At 46.4% G+C, this 18,458-nt stretch overlaps 1 protein-coding gene across 2 annotated transcripts in view; it reads right to left on the reverse strand.

Moving 5' to 3' along the window:
• Positions 1-18,458, reverse strand: part of abcd3a (ATP-binding cassette, sub-family D (ALD), member 3a) — a 40,593-nt gene that overhangs the window by 9,506 nt on the left and 12,629 nt on the right. The window contains exons 7-18 of one of the 2 annotated variants that reach the window (XM_038276432.1): positions 18,058-18,181; positions 17,868-17,924; positions 7,686-7,828; positions 7,494-7,563; positions 3,583-3,652; positions 3,380-3,477; positions 2,507-2,598; positions 1,381-1,472; positions 1,236-1,305; positions 1,096-1,159; positions 898-975; positions 480-545 (exon numbers count right to left, since the gene is read on the reverse strand). In XM_038276432.1, coding sequence (XP_038132360.1) covers positions 480-545; positions 898-975; positions 1,096-1,159; positions 1,236-1,305; positions 1,381-1,472; positions 2,507-2,598; positions 3,380-3,477; positions 3,583-3,652; positions 7,494-7,563; positions 7,686-7,828; positions 17,868-17,924; positions 18,058-18,181 — 1,024 coding nt within the window. Of the gene's footprint in view, positions 1-479; positions 546-897; positions 976-1,095; positions 1,160-1,235; positions 1,309-1,380; positions 1,473-2,506; positions 2,599-3,379; positions 3,478-3,582; positions 3,653-7,493; positions 7,564-7,685; positions 7,829-17,867; positions 17,925-18,057; positions 18,182-18,458 lie in introns of both variants that reach the window. The other variant, XM_038276431.1, reaches the window with a different exon arrangement.

Consider the following 18,458-nt stretch of genomic DNA (forward strand, 5'->3'; position numbering starts at 1 on the left):
GTTTATGGACCAGAACCACCCGTTTATGGACCGGAACCACCCATATATGGACAGGAACCACCCATATATGGACCGGAACCACCCGTTTATGGACCGGAACCACTCGTTTATGGACCGGAACCACCTATATATGGATCGGAACCACCTATATATGGACCAGACTGACAGAGTCCACCTCTCAGGGAACGTTTGGCTGCAATGTTCTACATTTCTCAGTTTAATAAAATATGGAGAAAATTTACTATCTACCTAGTGGAGCCGCGGGCCGTTAGGCTAACAGCTAACTATAACATTAACTATATATACATTCCTTTAGCTGAGAGGTACAGTGTGTTAGCACGGCAGAGAGTGAAAACTAAAGGGTTAGATGATAACAGAGACATTTAAATATATATTGTATAATATAGTGTTCTGACAGTGGATTCCTCTCTGGGTGTCTTTGACCTTCACCGGTGATCATCAGCCAGGAGGAGTTTTACCTGAGGAACGTAGAAGAGCTTTCCTCTCTCTGGTTTGGTCAGGCTCCCACCAAACAGCGGCCACAGCTGGGAACAGAAAAACAGGCAGAGCGGTCAGCGGCCTTTCTGACGTCCAGAGAGGCGGAGCCTGACGACCTCATCCAGACTAGAACCAGACTAGAACCAGGTCAGAACCAGGTCAGGACCAGGCCAGAACCAGACTAGAACCAGGTCAGGACCAGGCCAGAACCAGACTAGAACCAGGTCAGAACCAGGTCAGAACCAGGTCAGAACCAGGTCAGGACCAGGTCAGGACCAGGTCAGAACCAGGTCAGAACCAGGTCAGGACCAGGTCAGGACCAGGTCAGAACCAGGTCAGGACCAGGCCAGCCTACAGCAGAAGGAAGCAGGCTGCGTTACTGAATCCAAACACTCTCACCTCTCCAAGCACTCGGAACAAGGAGCTCTTTCCGCAGCCGTTGGGTCCACAAACCAGAACATTGGTTCCGGACCTCACCTTGAAAACACACAGAAGAGAGGAGACATCATTCCACAGACGTTCTACAGGCATGAATGGGATCAGCTCGGTCCATAAAGTCTGAGCTAGGCCACAGCCCCCCACAGGTAACACCCTCACCTCCAAGGAGAGGTCTCTGATCAGCAGGTCACCATTGGGCGTGGCCAGTGGAGTGTGGTCAAACCTGTAGGACCAAAGAAAAGCAAAGATGAGTCTAGCAGAGAGAGCTGCGCTGGTATCCAGAGAGAAGGGGGACGTACTTGATGATGTTGTCTCTGTTGATAACCTGTCCACTTCCAGGAACCAGCAGGCTTTTCTCTGGACTCTCTGCTTCTAGGTGGAACAATAAAACACCATTCAGCTTCATGCTCACAGCTGATGTCAGAGCTGTGGTTGTGAACGTACCCCTCTCATGCTGGGACACCATGGTGCGTTCATATTTGCCAGCATTCAGCTCCTTTAGGACGGTCATCAGCTCCGTGATGCGAGCGGTGAACCTATAGGGACACAGAAACAGGCAGGGTCAGAGCCGGACGCCGTGTCCGTGGCGGCTTCCTCCAGCAGACCGCCCTGCATTCAGATCACACCTGGAGCGCATCATCAGCTGTGTGAAGCTGACACTCCTCTGAGGTGAATAAGACAGCAGATGGACTGAGGGGACAGGGCTTCTTTAAAATGGGCATTACTAAAGATTCAATAAATAAGATCTGCTGTTTCAGAGATATTATTCTTTAGGTCACATTTTAATTACAGCCGATGACATCATCACCCCAGCAGACCTTAGCGCTGAGCTGGTTTCCTGATATCAACTTATTGCATCACAGTCATTCCTGAATAGAACAGTGACTTCATTTACTGGCTGGAATGATTGTTTAATGTTTAGTGACCCTCTGCTTTGGACCTGCCGTTACCCCTGGCAACCCCATGTCATTTCCTGTCAGCATTTCACAATAAAAGCCCAGGTGACCCTCAACATCAGGGCCTAATGCCAAACGGTTCTCTGTGAACAACCTTTGAATCTCCTTGTGATTCAGCAGGACTTCCCCGTAAATCTCACTGCAGGAGGAACCAGCTGAGGAGGAACCAGCTGAGGAGGAACCAGCTGAGGAGGAACCAGCTGAGGAGGAACCAGCTGAGGAGGAACCAGCTGAGGAGGAACCAGCTGAGGAGGAACCAGCTGAGGAGGAACCAGCTGAGGTTCGCTGCTCCTCTCTCTCCATGAGGTGCTGCTGTCTGCCCTCAGCTCTATCGAGGAGCAGCAGCAGGTGGGGGAGGAGCAGTGAGCACTCTCACCACGGGGAGTCACTACTTCCCCGCTGCTTTGCGTAGAGATATTATGCAGATCCGTCGTCGCCATGGACACCACGCTGGGTCTGAACCAACGTAACCAAAACAAGCCATCTTCCATTCAGACCCTGACCCGTCCTCTACTCTCAGTAACTGAGTGGTCAGATTAAAGCGCCACCTGCTGACCATCAGGGCTCAGCAGCTGAGGTCATGGGAGGACATAACCTGGACATGATGAGCTCACCCTGACAGGCGGGTCATCTCCCGCCCAGCCAGGACGATCCTCCCCAGGGCCTGAGACATCCTCAGCAGCATCCTGCCGCTCTGGTAGTAGTCCTGGAGGACACATTAGAGACGCCTGTTAGAGCTCAGAGCACATCACAGGAGGGGACACATCACAGGAGGGGACACATTAAAGGAGGGGACACATTAAAGGAGGGGACACATTAAAGGAGGGGACACATTAAAGGAGGGGACACATCACAGGACGGGACACATCACAGGACGGGACACATCACAGGAGGGGACACATCACAGGAGGGGACACATTAAAGGAGGGGACACATTAAAGGAGGGGACACATCACAGGACGGGACACATCACAGGACGGGACACATCACAGGAGGGGACACATCACAGGACGGGACACATCACAGGACGGGACACATCACAGGAGGGGACACATTAAAGGAGGGGACACATCACAGGACGGGACACATCACAGGACGGGACACATCACAGGAGGGGACACATCACAGGACGGGACACATCACAGGACGGGACACATCACAGGACGGGACACATCACAGGACGGGACACATCACAGGACGGGACACATCACAGGACGGGACACATCACAGGACGGGACACATCACAGGAGGGGACACATCACAGGACGGGACACATCACAGGACGGGACACATCACAGGAGGGGACACATCACAGGACGGGACACATCACAGGACGGGACACATCACAGGACGGGACACATCACAGGACGGGACACATCACAGGACGGGACACATTAAAGGAGGGGACACATTAAAGGAGGGGACACATTAAAGGCCTGGGGACACTTGAAAGGCCGTGAGGGTACCAGTGTGTGAGATGTTCTTACCTCCAGCAGGTCAGAGTGCGTGCTGTGCAGATGTCGGGGGTCGGACAGGTTAAGGAAGGGCCGGCTGACCACCAGGTAGCCCACCACTGTTGCTATGTCTGCAGATCAAAGCCCATTGGTCAAAGTCAGTATGGTAGGGAGGGCGCAGGACATGGTTCTACAATGGGACGTCAGATCAGATCTAGGTTTACGTCTCTACTCACACTTGGCGACGATGCCGTCCACGAAGCCCATGGAGAAGCGGAAAAAGATGAAGTTATGCAGATGATCCACCTGTGCAGAGAAAGACATGAGGAAGCAGAACATTTATCAATCATCTATTCCTCAGCCAGGTTTCTGTCAGGCAAATAAAATGCAACGCTGACCAACAGTACAACTTTTTATTGTAATAAAACTATCTGTAGAGGTTGGTCTATAATTATCTAAATGGTCATTGAGTCAGATATGGCCGGTAATTTTTGATTAATTAAAACTATCTGCCCCTGTGCAAATGGCTGCCATTAACCACATTCATGCTACCTCAGTGTGATTAGCAGTCCCGGTAGACCGGTTCCTTTGGAGGACGCAGTCCAGGTAGACCGGTTCCTTTGGAGGACGCAGTCCCGGTAGACCGGTTCCTTTGAAGGACGCAGTCCAGGTAGACCGGTTCCTTTGGAGGATGCATTCCAGGTAGACCGGTTCCTTTGGAGGATGCAGTCCAGGTAGACCGCTTCCTTTGAAGGACGCAGTCCAGGTAGACCGGTTCCTTTGAAGGACGCAGTCCAGGTAGACCGGTTCCTTTGGAGGACGCAGTCCAGGTAGACCGGTTCCTTTGGAGGACGCATTCCAGGTAGACCGGTTCCTTTGGAGGACGCAGTCCCGGTAGACCGGTGCCTTTGAAGGACGAAGTCCCGGTAGACCGTTGCCTTTGAAGGACGCATTCCCGGTAGACCGTTGCCTTTGAAGGAGGCATTCCAGGTAGACCGGTTCCTTTGAAGGAGGCATTCCAGGTAGACCGTTGCCTTTGAAGGACGCAGTCCCGGTAGACCGCTTCCTTTGGAGGACGCAGTCCCGGTAGACCGCTTCCTTTGGAGGACGCAGTCCCGGTAGACCGTTTCCTTTGGAGGACGCAGTCCCGGTAGACCGCTTCCTTTGGAGGACGCAGTCCCGGTAGACCGCTTCCTTTGAAGGACGCATTCCAGGTAGACCGGTTCCTTTGGAGGACGCAGTCCAGGTAGACCGTTGCCTTTGAAGGACGCAGTCCAGGTAGACCGGTTCCTTTGGAGGACGCAGTCCAGGTAGACTGTTTTCTTTGAAGGATGCATTCCAGGTAGACCGGTTCCTCTGAAGGACGCAGTCTAGGTAGACCGGTTCCTCTGAAGGACGCAGTCTAGGTAGACCGGTTTCTCTGAAGGACGCAGTCTAGGTAGACCGGTTCCTTTGAAGGATGCAGTCCCGGTAGACTGTTGCCTTCGAAGGACGCATTCCAGGTAGACAGCTTCCTTTGAAGGACGCAGTCGCGGTAGACCGGTTCCTTTGGAGGACGCAGTCCCGGTAGACCGGTTCCTTTGGAGGACGCAGTCCAGGTAGACCGTTGCCTTTGAAGGACGCAGTCCCAGTAGACCGTTGCCTTTGAAGGATGCATTCCAGGTAGACTGGTTCCTTTGGAGGACGCAGTCCCGGTAGACCGCTTCCTTTGAAAGATGCATTCCAGGTAGACCGCTTCCTTTGAAGGACGCCTTCCAGGTAGACCGCTTCCTTCTAAGGACGCCTTCCAGGTAGACCGCTTCCTTCTAAGGACGCAGTCCAAGTAGACCGCTTCCTTCTAAGGACGCAGTCCAAGTAGACCGCTTCCTTCTAAGGACGCAGTCTAGGTAGACCGGTTCCTCTGAAGGAAGCAGTCCAGGTAGACCGGTTCCTTTGGAGGACGCAGTCCCGGTAGACCGGTTCCTTTGAAGGACGCAGTCTAGGTAGACCGGTTCCTCTGAAGGACGCAGTCTAGGTAGACCGGTTCCTCTGAAGGACGCAGTCTAGGTAGACTGGTTCCTTTGAAAGATGCAGTCCAGGAAGACTGGTTCCTTTGAAGGACGCAGCCCAGGTAGACCGGTTCCTCTGAAGGACGCAGTCCCGGTAGACCGCTTCCTCTGGAGGACGCAGTCCCGGTAGACCGCTTCCTTTGGAGGACGCAGTCCCGGTAGACCGCTTCCTTTGGAGGACGCAGTCCCGGTAGACCGCTTCCTTTGAAGGACGCATTCCAGGTAGACCGGTTCCTTTGGAGGACGCAGTCCAGGTAGACCGCTTCCTTTGAAGGAAGCAGTCCCGGTGGACCGGTTCCTTTGGAGGACGCAGTCCCGGTAGACTGTTTTCTTTGAAGGATGCATTCCAGGTAGACCGGTTCCTCTGAAGGACGCAGTCTAGGTAGACCGGTTCCTCTGAAGGACGCAGTCTAGGTAGACTGGTTCCTTTGAAAGATGCAGTCCAGGAAGACTGGTTCCTTTGGAGGACGCAGTCCCGGTAGACCGGTTCCTTTGGAGGACGCAGTCCCGGTACACCGGTTCCTTTGAAGGACGCAGCCCAGGTAGACCGGTTCCTCTGAAGGACGCAGTCCCGGTAGACCGCTTCCTTTGGAGGACGCAGTCCCGGTAGACCGCTTCCTTTGGAGGACGCAGTCCCGGTAGACCGCTTCCTTTGGAGGACGCATTCCAGGTAGACCGCTTCCTTTGAAGGACGCATTCCAGGTAGACCGGTTCCTTTGGAGGACGCAGTCCAGGTAGACCGTTGCCTTTGAAGGACGCAGTCCAGGTAGACTGGTTCCTTTGGAGGACGCAGTCCCGGTAGACTGTTTTCTTTGAAGGATGCATTCCAGGTAGACCGGTTCCTCTGAAGGACGCAGTCTAGGTAGACCGGTTCCTCTGAAGGACGCAGTCTAGGTAGACCGGTTCCTTTGAAGGATGCAGTCCCGGTAGACTGTTGCCTTCGAAGGACGCCTTCCAGGTAGACAGCTTCCTTTGAAGGACGCAGTCGCGGTAGACCGGTTCCTTTGGAGGACGCAGTCGCGGTAGACCGGTTCCTTTGAAGGACGCATTCCAGGTAGACCGGTTCCTTTGGAGGACGCAGTCCAGGTAGACCGTTGCCTTTGAAGGACGCAGTCCAGGTAGACTGGTTCCTTTGGAGGACGCAGTCCCGGTAGACCGGTTCCTTTGGAGGACGCAGTCCCGGTAGACCGGTTCCTTTGGAGGACGCAGTCCAGGTAGACCGTTGCCTTTGAAGGACGCAGTCCCGGTAGACCGTTGCCTTTGAAGGATGCATTCCAGGTAGACTGGTTCCTTTGGAGGACGCAGTCCCGGTAGACCGCTTCCTTTGAAAGATGCCTTCCAGGTAGACCGCTTCCTTTGAAGGAAGCCTTCCAGGTAGACCGCTTCCTTTGAAGGACGCCTTCCAGGTAGACCGCTTCCTTCTAAGGACGCAGTCCAGGTAGACCGCTTCCTTCTAAGGACGCAGTCCAGGTAGACCGCTTCCTTCTAAGGACGCAGTCCAGGTAGACCGGTTCCTTTGGAGGACGCAGTCCCGGTAGACCGGTTCCTTTGAAGGACGCAGTCTAGGTAGACCGGTTCCTCTGAAGGACGCAGTCTAGGTAGACCGGTTCCTCTGAAGGACGCAGTCTAGGTAGACTGGTTCCTTTGAAGGATGCAGTCCAGGAAGACTGGTTCCTTTGGAGGACGCAGTCCCGGTAGACTGTTGCCTTCGAAGGACGCATTCCAGGTAGACCGGTTCCCTTGAAGGACGCAGCCCAGGTAGACCGGTTCCTCTGAAGGATGCAGTCCCGGTAGACCGGTTCCTTTGGAGGACGCAGTCCAGGTAGACTAGTTCCTTTCAAAGACGCAGGGACTTGAGTGGGACATAGTGACTGTCTGGATGGGGTGATTTGTGGATAACAGTAACCACCTTCCCCTTCAAACTAAAAATCTGGATTAAAATGTTCTGGAGAAAGTCAGAACAGGGACAGATTCAACCCCAAATCAAGACTGTTTTCAGTATTACTTCTGTAAATGTTTATTTTGATGTCTGTCTTGTATTTTAATTTTCCTATTCGATATGTGCTGCTGGTTGGACTTGTAGTAGTAGTTGTACTCACCAGTTTTTTGAATGTGGCATGAATGGTCTGCTTTTCCCTCAGGTTTCCGTTGTAGAAGGCAATCTCCTCGCTAACAGGGACAGATAAAAATGTCAATCAACAGACCTCCAAACAGTCAGAATATCGGTTAGCAGCATAGGGAGGATTCAGACCCACAGGAGGAAGGCGGGCCATCGCCACTGAGACGCTCACCTGTTGGTGATGAGACGGGAGTTCACATAGCGGTATTCTCCCTCATAGCGCTGCTCCGTCACAGTCATCTTTCCAATGGGCCTCCGGAGGCGGGTCAGGAACAGACCCGAGATTAGCAGGTAGGACATCATGATGGCTGGGCCCTTCAATTCCAACCAGAAATACTTTATCAATCAAATAACAAGCAGGACTGCTCTATGTACAGCAGGAAACGGTTCAGAGAAGAAAACAGTTCCCACTGCTGTAGATCAGCAGTAACCGTGCATTCCCACTGAGCCTCCAGCCCCTGACCTGGAAACCATACAGTCAGACTACAGTCAGTCTTCAGTCAATCTACAGTCCGTCTAATTATAATCATAATAATAATACTTTGGACTTCTAATGCGCTTTATATTTAAACAAATCCCAAAATGCTACATAGAATAACAGGTAAGTGCTAAATAAAAATACATGTAGAGCATGAGAAATAAAAAGTAAAAGATAAAATCACGAGACAGTGAAAAAAAAGGGGAGGAGTTCAATTAAAGCTCTCCTAAAAAGGTGGGTTTTAAGGCCACGTTTACAAACATCCGCAGACTGTGGGGACCTCAGGTGGCCAGGAAGAGCGCTCCACAGCCTGGGAGAGGCTGAAAAGAAAAGCCTGATATCCCATCGTACGAAGCTTCCTGCTTGGTGGTTTCAGCAGATATGTTGCAGTTGATCGGAGGTTACATGTTGAGGTCTGTGGTGTGAGAAGGTCATTAAGGTATGGTGGGGCATCACCATGGATGCACTGGTGGGTAAGGAGGGAAACCTTGTACTAGGGCTGGGCGATATAGAAAAAAAGCTTATCGATAAAAAAAATGCATATTGATCGATATCGATAATTATTGAAAAGATCTGAAACCATATTTTATGTGCAGCTCTGCCTGGACTTTTTATAATATTGCTAAATGATTTAATTTTAATAAAAAACACAAACACAGACTTCGACTTAAATCTTTATTTAACCAACTTTTATAACCATAACAGAATTGTTTTAAAGAAAAATAACTTAAGAGACCTGAGTTATGTTATTAAATACTGACAAAGAATAAACTAAAGTGACCAAAATAAATATAACAAATAAATAACTTCCCCCCACCGCCGCCGCCCCCGTTTCCTGCTTTAACCTGAGTTATTACTTTGAAGTTTCTGGCCCCTCAGCATTTTTCTCTCAATTGTTAGAACTACGTGGGAAACTGCCCAGAACCTAAAATATATATATATTTCCCGAAGATTCCTCGGAGGAGAGCCGCGTCGGGGCCTACACAGCTCGTACTCCTGCGGCTGTGAGCGGCTGAGATGATAAAAAAAAGTTGGTTTCGTTATCAGACTGGTTTTCACTGGTTCCCGACACATTTTCCAGATGACTGTGGTTTGTTTTTGGTCCGACTTGCCATGAACGAAATACTGCCAGACTGGCGAACTACAAGAACCTTTCTTTGGAACAGTTTCCTCCGCCTCTCCTTGCTGCATCTTCATGTGCTCTGTGTTGTGGTTTGAGAGGGCGGCGCTTGGTGACGGCGTGCCTGGGTCCGCGATTGTGATTGGTTGGGAGGAAGCAGTGACTAGCATAAACCTACATGCTAGGCTACAATGAGAAGGAAGGAAAACTGCGTTTCTTTTTTATCGAACTTTTATCGACCCTCTTTTTTTCTATTGCGCCACACGTCTATCGATCGATATATATTGTTATTGAATTATCGCCCAGCCCTACCTTGTACTCAATACTGAGTGCGACAGGAAGCCAGTGAAGTGATTTGAGGAAGGGGGTGATATGGTCATGTTTGCGCACCCTCATCAGGATCCGAGCAGCGCTGTTTTGTATGTATTGCAGCCTCTAAAAGGCTTTTCTCAAGGATCCCGATGAGGAGCGCATTGCAGTAGTCCAGCCTAGAGGAGACAAAAGCGTGGACAAGCTTTTCTGCATCTGCAGGAGTGAGTGTGGGGCAAAGTCTGGCGATGTTTCTGAGGTGGAAGAAGGTGGTCTTCCAGAGGTGTTTGATGTGAATGCAGGTCCATTTTAACACCCAGGTTGGTGGCAGATGTTGAAAGGGGAAGAGTTTATCCAGAGAAGGTGATCCTGGTGATGTCAGATGACCAAACATGGAAGGTAGTGCCAACTAAAATGGCTTCAGTCTTGGAGCTGTTTAGCTGAAGGAAGTTGTGCTTCATCCACACCTTTACCTCCTCCAGGCAGGTGGTCAAAGTTAATGATGGCAGAGGAGCAGAGGATATTGGGTTTGTCTAAAGTCAATCTACAGTCAGACTACAGTCAATCTACAGTCAGACTACAGTCAATCTACAGTCAGACTACAGTCAATCTACAGTCTGTCTAAACTCAATCTACAGACATACTACAGTCAATCTACAGTCCGTCTAAAGTCAATCTACAGTCAGACTACAGTCAATCTACAGTCAGACTACAGTCAATCTACAGTCCGTCTAAAGTCAATCTACAGTCAGACTACAGTCAATCTACAGTCAGACTACAGTCAATCTACAGTCCGTCTAAAGTCAATCTACAGTCAGACTACAGTCAATCTACAGTCAGACTACAGTCAATCTACAGTCCGTCTAAAGTCAATCTACAGTCAGACTACAGTCAATCTACAGTCAGACTACAGTCAATCTACAGTCCGTCTAAAGTCAATCTACAGTCAGACTACAGTCAATCTACAGTCAGACTACAGTCAATCTACAGTCCGTCTAAAGTCAATCTACAGTCAGACTACAGTCAATCTACAGTCAGACTACAGTCAATCTACAGTCCGTCTAAAGTCAATCTACAGTCAGACTACAGTCAATCTACAGACATACTACAGTCAATCTACAGACAGACTACAGTCAATCTACAGTCCGTCTAAAGTCCATCTACAGGAAGTGACTGCATACTAAGGAGGTAAAAGAGCCATTTAATTCAGGTGTGTGGAGCAAAGATGGATCTAAAAGTTGCAGGATACCGGCCCCCAGGAACTGGAATTGCCCACCCCTGGTCTAAAGTCAATCTAGTCAGACTACTGTCAATCTATAGTTAGTCTAAAGTCATTCTACAGTCAGACTATCTAGACTGTAGTCAGACTACAGACCGTCCAGTCAGACTACAGTCAATCTAAAGTCATTCTATAGTCAGTGGAATCAGACTACAGCCAATTTACAGTCAGTCTAAAGTCATTCTACAGTCAGACTAGTCAGACTGCAGTCAGATTACAGACCATCTAGTCAGACTACAGTCAATCTAAAGTCATTCTACAGACAGACTAGTCAGACTGCAGTCAGACTACATACAGTCTAGCCAGACTATAGTCAGACCACAGTCAGTCTAGTAAAATCAGTCAGACTACATACCGTCTAGTCAGACTACAGTCAGGCTAGTGAAATCAGTCAGATTACAGTCAATCTACAGTAAGTCTAAAGTCATTCTACAGTCAGTGTAGTCAGACTACTGTCTATAGTCAATCTACAGTCATTAACAATTTCCTCTTTTAAAAGATGAAATTGTCCAGTGAGCTGTTTCCAAACGAAATGTCTTTTTGTTTTACACTTGTGTAAACAAAATGACAAATAAAATCTGTCTAAAGTCTCTAAAAAAAGTCAGTCTCACCAGACTACAGTCAGACTACTGTCAATTTACAGTCTGTCTAAAGTAAATCTACAGTCAATCTAAAGCCAGACTACAGTCACACTACAGTTGATCTTCAGTCTTAAGTCAATCTACAGTCAGTCTCAAGTCACTCTACAGTCAGACTAGTTAGACTGTAGTCAGACTACAGACTGTCTAGTCAGACTACAGTCAGACTACAGTCCGTCTAAAGTCAATCTAGTCAGACTACAGTCAATTTACAGTCCGTCTAAAGTCAATCTACAGTCAGACTACAGTCCGTCTAAAGTCAATCTACAGTCAGTCTACAGTCAATCTACAGTCAGTCTACAGTCAATCTACAGTCAGACTACAGTCAGACTACAGTCCGTCTAAAGTCAATCTACAGTCAGTCTACAGTCAATCTACAGTCAGTCTACAGTCAATCTACAGTCAGACTTCAGTCAATCTACAGTCAGTCTACAGTCAGACTACAGTCCGTCTAAAGTCAATCTACAGTCAGTCTACAGTCAATCTACAGTCAGTCTACAGTCAATCTACAGTCAGACTTCAGTCAATCTACAGTCCGTCTAAAGTCACTCTACAGTCCGTCTAAAGTCAATCTAGTCAGACTACAGTCAATCTAGTCCGTCTAAAGTCAATCTACAGTCCGTCTAAAGTCAATCTAGTCAGACTACAGTCAATCTAGTCCGTCTAAAGTCAATCTACAGTCCGTCTAAAACAGGGCTGGGCAATTCCAGTTCCTGAGGGCCGCTACCCTGCAACTTTTAGATGTGTCTTTGGTTCAGCACACCTGAATCAAATAATTAGATGACTGAGAGAACTCTGGAGGAAGTGACTGCATACTAAGGAGGTAACCGAGCCTTTTAATTCAGGTGTGTGGAGCAAAGATGGATCTAAAAGTTGCAGGATACCGGCCCCCAGGAACTGGAATTGCCCACCCCTGGTCTAAAGTCAATCTAGTCAGACTACTGTCAATCTATAGTTAGTCTAAAGTCATTCTACAGTCAGACTATCTAGACTGTAGTCAGACTACAGACCGTCCAGTCAGACTACAGTCAATCTAAAGTAATTCTATAGTCAGTGGAATCAGACTACAGCCAATTTACAGTCAGTCTAAAGTCTTTCTACAGTCAGACTAGTCAGACTGCAGTCAGATTACAGACCGTCTAGTCAGACTACAGTCAGACTACATACAGTCTAGCCAGACTATAGTCAGACCACAGTCAGTCTAGTAAAATCACTCAGACTACATACCGTCTAGTCAGACTACAGTCAGGCTAGTGAAATCAGTCAGATTACAGTCAATCTACAGTAAGTCTAAAGTCATTCTACAGTCAGTGTAGTCAGACTACTGTCTATAGTCAATCTACAGTCATTAACAATTTCCTCTTTTAAAAGATGAAATTGTCCAGTGAGCTGTTTCCAAACGAAATTTCTTTTTGTTTTACACTTGTGTAAACAAAATGACAAATAAAATCTGTCTAAAGTCTCTGAAAAAAAATCAGTCTCACCAGACTACAGTCAGACTACTGTCAATTTACAGTTTGTCTAAAGTAAATCTACAGTCAATCTAAAGCCAGACTACAGTCACACTACAGTTGATCTTCAGTCTTAAGTCAATCTACAGTCAGTCTCAAGTCACTCTACAGTCAGACTAGTTAGACTGTAGTCAAGACTACAGACCGTCTAGTCAGACTACAGTCAGACTACAGTCAGACTACAGTCCGTCTAAAGTCAATCTAGTCAGACTACAGTCAATCTACAGTCTGTCTAAAGTCAATCTACAGTCAGACTACAGTCTGTCAAAAGTCAATCTAGAGTCAGTCTACAGTCAATCTACAGTCAGACTACAGTCAATCTACAGTCCATCTAAAGTCAATCTACAGTCAGACTACAGTCCGTCTAAAGTCAATCTACAGTCAGTCTACAGTCAATCTACAGTCAGACTACAGTCAATATACAGTCAGACTACAGTCAATCTACAGTCCGTCTAAAGTCAATCTACAGTCAGACTTCAGTCAATCTACAGTCAGACTTCAGTCAATCTACAGTCCGTCTAAAGTCACTCTACAGTCCGTCTAAAGTCAATCTAGTCAGACTACAGTCAATCTAGTCCGTCTAAAGTCAATCTACAGTCCGTCTAAAGTCAATCTAGTCAGACTACAGTCAATCTACAGTCCGTCTAAAGTCAATCTACAGTCAGACTTCAGTCAATCTACAGTCCGTCTAAAGTCACTCTACAGTCCGTCTAAAGTCAATCAAGTCAGACTACAGTCAATCTAGTCCGTCTAAAGTCAATCTAGTCAGACTAACAGTCAATCTAGTCCGTCTAAAGTCAATCTACAGTCCGTCTAAAGTCAATCTAGTCAGACTACAGTCAATCTACAGTCCGTCTTAAGTCAATCTACAGTCCGTCTAAAACAGGGGTGGGCAATTCCAGTTCCCGAGGGCCGTTACCCTGCAACTTTTAGATGTGTCTTTGGTTCAGCACACCTGAATCAAATAATTAGATGACTGAGAGAACTCTGGAGGAAGTGACTGCATACTAAGGAGGTAACCGAGCCATTTAATTCAGGTGTGTGGAGCAAAGATGGATCTAAAAGTTGCAGGATACCGGCCCCCAGGAACTGGAATTGCCCATCCCTGGTCTAAAGTCAATCCAGTCAGACTACAGTCAATCTAAAGTCATTCTATAGTCAGTGGAATCAGACTACAGCCAATTTACAGTCAGTCTAAAGTCATTCTACAGTCAGACTAGTCAGAGTGCCGTCAGATTACAGACCGTCTAGTCAGACTACAGTCAATCTAAAGTCATTCTACAGACCGACTAGTCAGACTACAGTCAGACTACAGTCCGTCTAAAGTCAATCTAGTCAGACTACAGTCAATCTACAGTCTGTCTAAAGTCAATCTACAGTCAGACTACAGTCCGTCTAAAGTCAATCTACAGTCAGTCTACAGTCAATCTACAGTCAGACTACAGTCAATCTACAGTCAGACTACAGTCAATCTACAGTCAGTCTACAGTCAATCTACAGTCAGACTACAGTCAATCTACAGTCCGTCTAAAGTCAATCTAAAGTCCGTCTAAAGTCAATCTAGTCAGACTACAGTCAATCTACAGTCCGTCTAAAGTCAATCTACAGTCCGTCTAAAGTCAATCTACAGTCAGTCTAAAACAGGGGTGGGCAATTCTAGTTCCTGAGGGCCGCTACCCTGCAACTTTTAGATGTGTCTTTGGTTCAGCACACCTGAATCAAATAATTAGATGACTGAGAGAACTCTGGAGGAAGTGACTGCATACTAAGGAGGTAACCGAGCCATTTAATTCAGGTGTGTGGAGCAAAGATGGATCTAAAAGTTGCAGGATACCGGCCCCCAGGAACTGGAATTGCCCACCCCTGGTCTAAAGTCAATCTAGTCAGACTACTGTCAATCTATAGTTAGTCTAAAGTCATTCTACAGTCAGACTATCTAGACTGTAGTCAGACTACAGACCATCCAGCAAACTACAGTCAATCTAAAGTCATTCTATAGTCAGTGGAATCAGACTACAGCCAATTTACAGTCAGTCTAAAGTCATTCTAAAGACAGACTAGTCAGACTGCAGTCAGATTACAGACTGTCTAGTCAGACTACAGTCAATCTAAAGTCATTCTAAAGACAGACTAGTCAGACTGCAGTCACACTACATACAGTCTAGCCAGACTATAGTCAGACCACAGTCAGTCTAGTAAAATCACTCAGACTACATACCGTCTAGTCAGACTACAGTCAGGCTAGTGAAATCAGTCAGATTACAGTCAATCTACAGTAAGTCTAAAGTCATTCTACAGTCAGTGTAGTCAGACTACTGTCTATAGTCAATCTACAGTCATTAACAATTTCAAAAAATTGTTATTGTCAATGCAATCAACTGGTTTTCCTTAGATAGAAAACTTTGTATCAATTTGATCTGGTTGAACTGTAAAGTGCCTTGAGATGACATGTGTTGTGAATTTGGCGCTATATAAATAAACTGAATTGAATTGAATTGAATTGAATTGAACAATTTCCTCTTTTAAAAGATGAAATTGTCCAGTGAGCTGTTTCCAAACGAAATTTCTTTTTGTTTTACACTTGTGTAAACAAAATGACAAATAAAATCTGTCTAAAGTCTCTGAAAAAAAGTCAGTCTCACCACACTACAGTCAGACTACTGTCAATTTACAGTCTGTCTAAAGTAAATCTACAGTCAATCTAAAGCCAGACTACAGTCACACTACAGTTGATCTTCAGTCTTAAGTCAATCTACAGTCAGTCTCAAGTCACTCTACAGTCAGACTAGTTAGACTGTAGTCAAGACTACAGACCGTCTAGTCAGACTACAGTCAGACTACAGTCCGTCTAAAGTCAATCTAGTCAGACTACAGTCAATCTACAGTCTGTCTAAAGTCAATCTACAGTCAGACTACAGTCCGTCTAAAGTCAATCTACAGTCAGTCTACAGTCAATCTACAGTCAGACTACAGTCAATCTACAGTCAGACTACAGTCAATCTACAGTCAGTCTACAGTCAATCTACAGTCAGACTACAGTCAATCTACAGTCAGTCTACAGTCAATCTACAGTCAGACTACAGTCAATCTACAGTCCGTCTAAAGTCACTCTACAGTCCGTCTAAAGTCAATCTACAGTCAGACTTCAGTCAATCTACAGTCCGTCTAAAGTCACTCTACAGTCTGTCTAAAGTCAATCTACAGTCCGTCTAAAGTCAATCTACAGTCAGACTACAGTCAATCTAGTCCGTCTAAAGTCAATCTACAGTCCGTCTAAAACAGGGCTGGGCAATTCCAGTTCCTGAGGGCCGCTACCCTGCAACTTTTAGATGTGTCTTTGGTTCAGCACACCTGAATCAAATAATTAGATGACTGAGAGAACTCTGGAGGAAGTGACTGCATACTAAGGAGGTAACCGAGCCATTTAATTCAGGTGTGTGGAGCAAAGATGTATCTAAAAGTTGCAGGATACCGGCCCCCAGGAACTGGAATTGCCCACCCCTGGTCTAAAGTCAATCTAGTCAGACTACTGTCAATCTATAGTTAGTCTAAAGTCATTCTACAGTCAGACTATCTAGACTGTAGTCAGACTACAGACCGTCCAGTCAGACTACAGTCAATCTAAAGTCATTCTATAGTCAGTGGAATCAGACTACAGCCAATTTACAGTCAGTCTAAAGTCATTCTAAAGACAGACTAGTCAGACTGCAGTCAGATTACAGACTGTCTAGTCAGACTACAGTCAATCTAAAGTCATTCTACAGACAGACTAGTCAGACTGCAGTCAGACTACATACAGTCTAGCCAGACTATAGTCAGACCACAGTCAGTCTAGTAAAATCAGTCAGACTACATACCGTCTAGTCAGACTACAGTCAGGCTAGTGAAATCAGTCAGATTACAGTCAATCTACAGTAAGTCTAAAGTCATTCTACAGTCAGTGTAGTCAGACTACTGTCTATAGTCAATCTACAGTCATTAACAATTTCCTCTTTTAAAAGATGAAATTGTCCAGTGAGCTGTTTCCAAACGAAATTTATTTTTGTTTTACACTTGTGTAAACAAAATGACAAATAAAATCTGTCTAAAGTCTCTAAAAAAAGTCAGTCTCACCAGACTACAGTCAGACTACTGTCAATTTACAGTCTGTCTAAAGTAAATCTACAGTCAATCTAAAGCCAGACTACAGTCACACTACAGTTGATCTTCAGTCTTAAGTCAATCTACAGTCAGTCTCAAGTCACTCTACAGTCAGACTAGTTAGACTGTAGTCAGACTACAGACCGTCTAGTCAGACTACAGTCAGACTACAGTCAATTTAAAGTCTGTCTAAAGTAAATCTACAGTCAATCTAAAGCCAGACTACAGTCACACTACAGTTGATCTTCAGTCTTAAGTCAATCTACAGTCAGTCTCAAGTCACTCTACAGTCAGACTAGTTAGACTGTAGTCAGACTACAGACCGTCTAGTCAGACTACAGTCAGACTACAGTCCGTCTAAAGTCAATCTAGTCAGACTACAGTCAATCTTCAGTCAGTCTAAAGTCAGTCTAGTTAGACTAGTCAGATTAAAGCCAATCTACAGTCAATCTATATTCAGTCTAAAGTCAATCTACAGTCAGACTGCATTCAGTCTACAGTCAATCTACAATCATACTATAGACTATAGTCAGTCTGCAGTCAATCTAAAGCAAGACTACAGTCACACAGCAGTCGATCTTCAGTCAGTCTAAAGTCAATCTATAGTCAGTCTAGTTAGACTACAGTCAGATTAAAGCCAATCTACAGTCAGACTACACTCTATAATCAGGCTAAAGTCAGTGTACAATCAGACAGCAGTCAGTCTACAGTCAATCTACAATCAGTCTACAGACTATAGTCAGTCTGCAGTCAGACTACAGACTATAGTCTGTAGCCCAAATAGAGCTCAAATAGTGTTTACATTGATCACTAACAATGCGTCACTAGACACCAAGAAGGTGGAGCCAGTGGTCGGCTGAAACTAGCAGGAAAGCTTACCTGGGCTCCAATGGCGCTGGTCAGCTTGAAGATGTAGAGAATGATATCTAGCAGAGGCTGAAGGACAGAGAGAGAGATCCATGGGAGTTTTGCTTTAAAACTGTGTTCTGGACAAAGCTCGTTGGGCTGCTGCAGTAGGACAGGACACCATGAGGATGACGACGATAGGTGTGACTGAAGCATTACTAACCTTGCTCAGGTTGGAGTAAAGATCCACCACGCTGTTGCAGAATTTCTCCACATCCTGCGTCAACAACTGGTCTGGGTTGGCGATCCGGTTGTCCAAGTTTCCCATCTTGTAGTATGTGAAACCCCTAAAGAGATGGAGAGCAATGACCTTTGATCTCATTAGGTCACTATGCAGTAGAAAGCAGTCAATGGATCCATGGAGGAAAGACTGCTTAGTTCATGCTACAATAAGAAGAATAAATAGCAGGGTTCAAGTAAGAGCATGATGAATGGCAAGTTTGAAGGAAAAGCAGTCCCTCTGTTTCTTTATCGGTTCTAACACAATCTACGTGCTTTCCTCAAAGCGTTTACGCAATGGAACTAGTGGACAGGCATTCAATAATCATTCCTGGCCCACTGATC

The sequence above is a fragment of the Cyprinodon tularosa genome, unplaced genomic scaffold, assembly GCF_016077235.1.
Source record: "Cyprinodon tularosa strain WSP-4 unplaced genomic scaffold, ASM1607723v1 ctg1240, whole genome shotgun sequence".
NCBI lineage: Eukaryota > Metazoa > Chordata > Actinopteri > Cyprinodontiformes > Cyprinodontidae > Cyprinodon > Cyprinodon tularosa.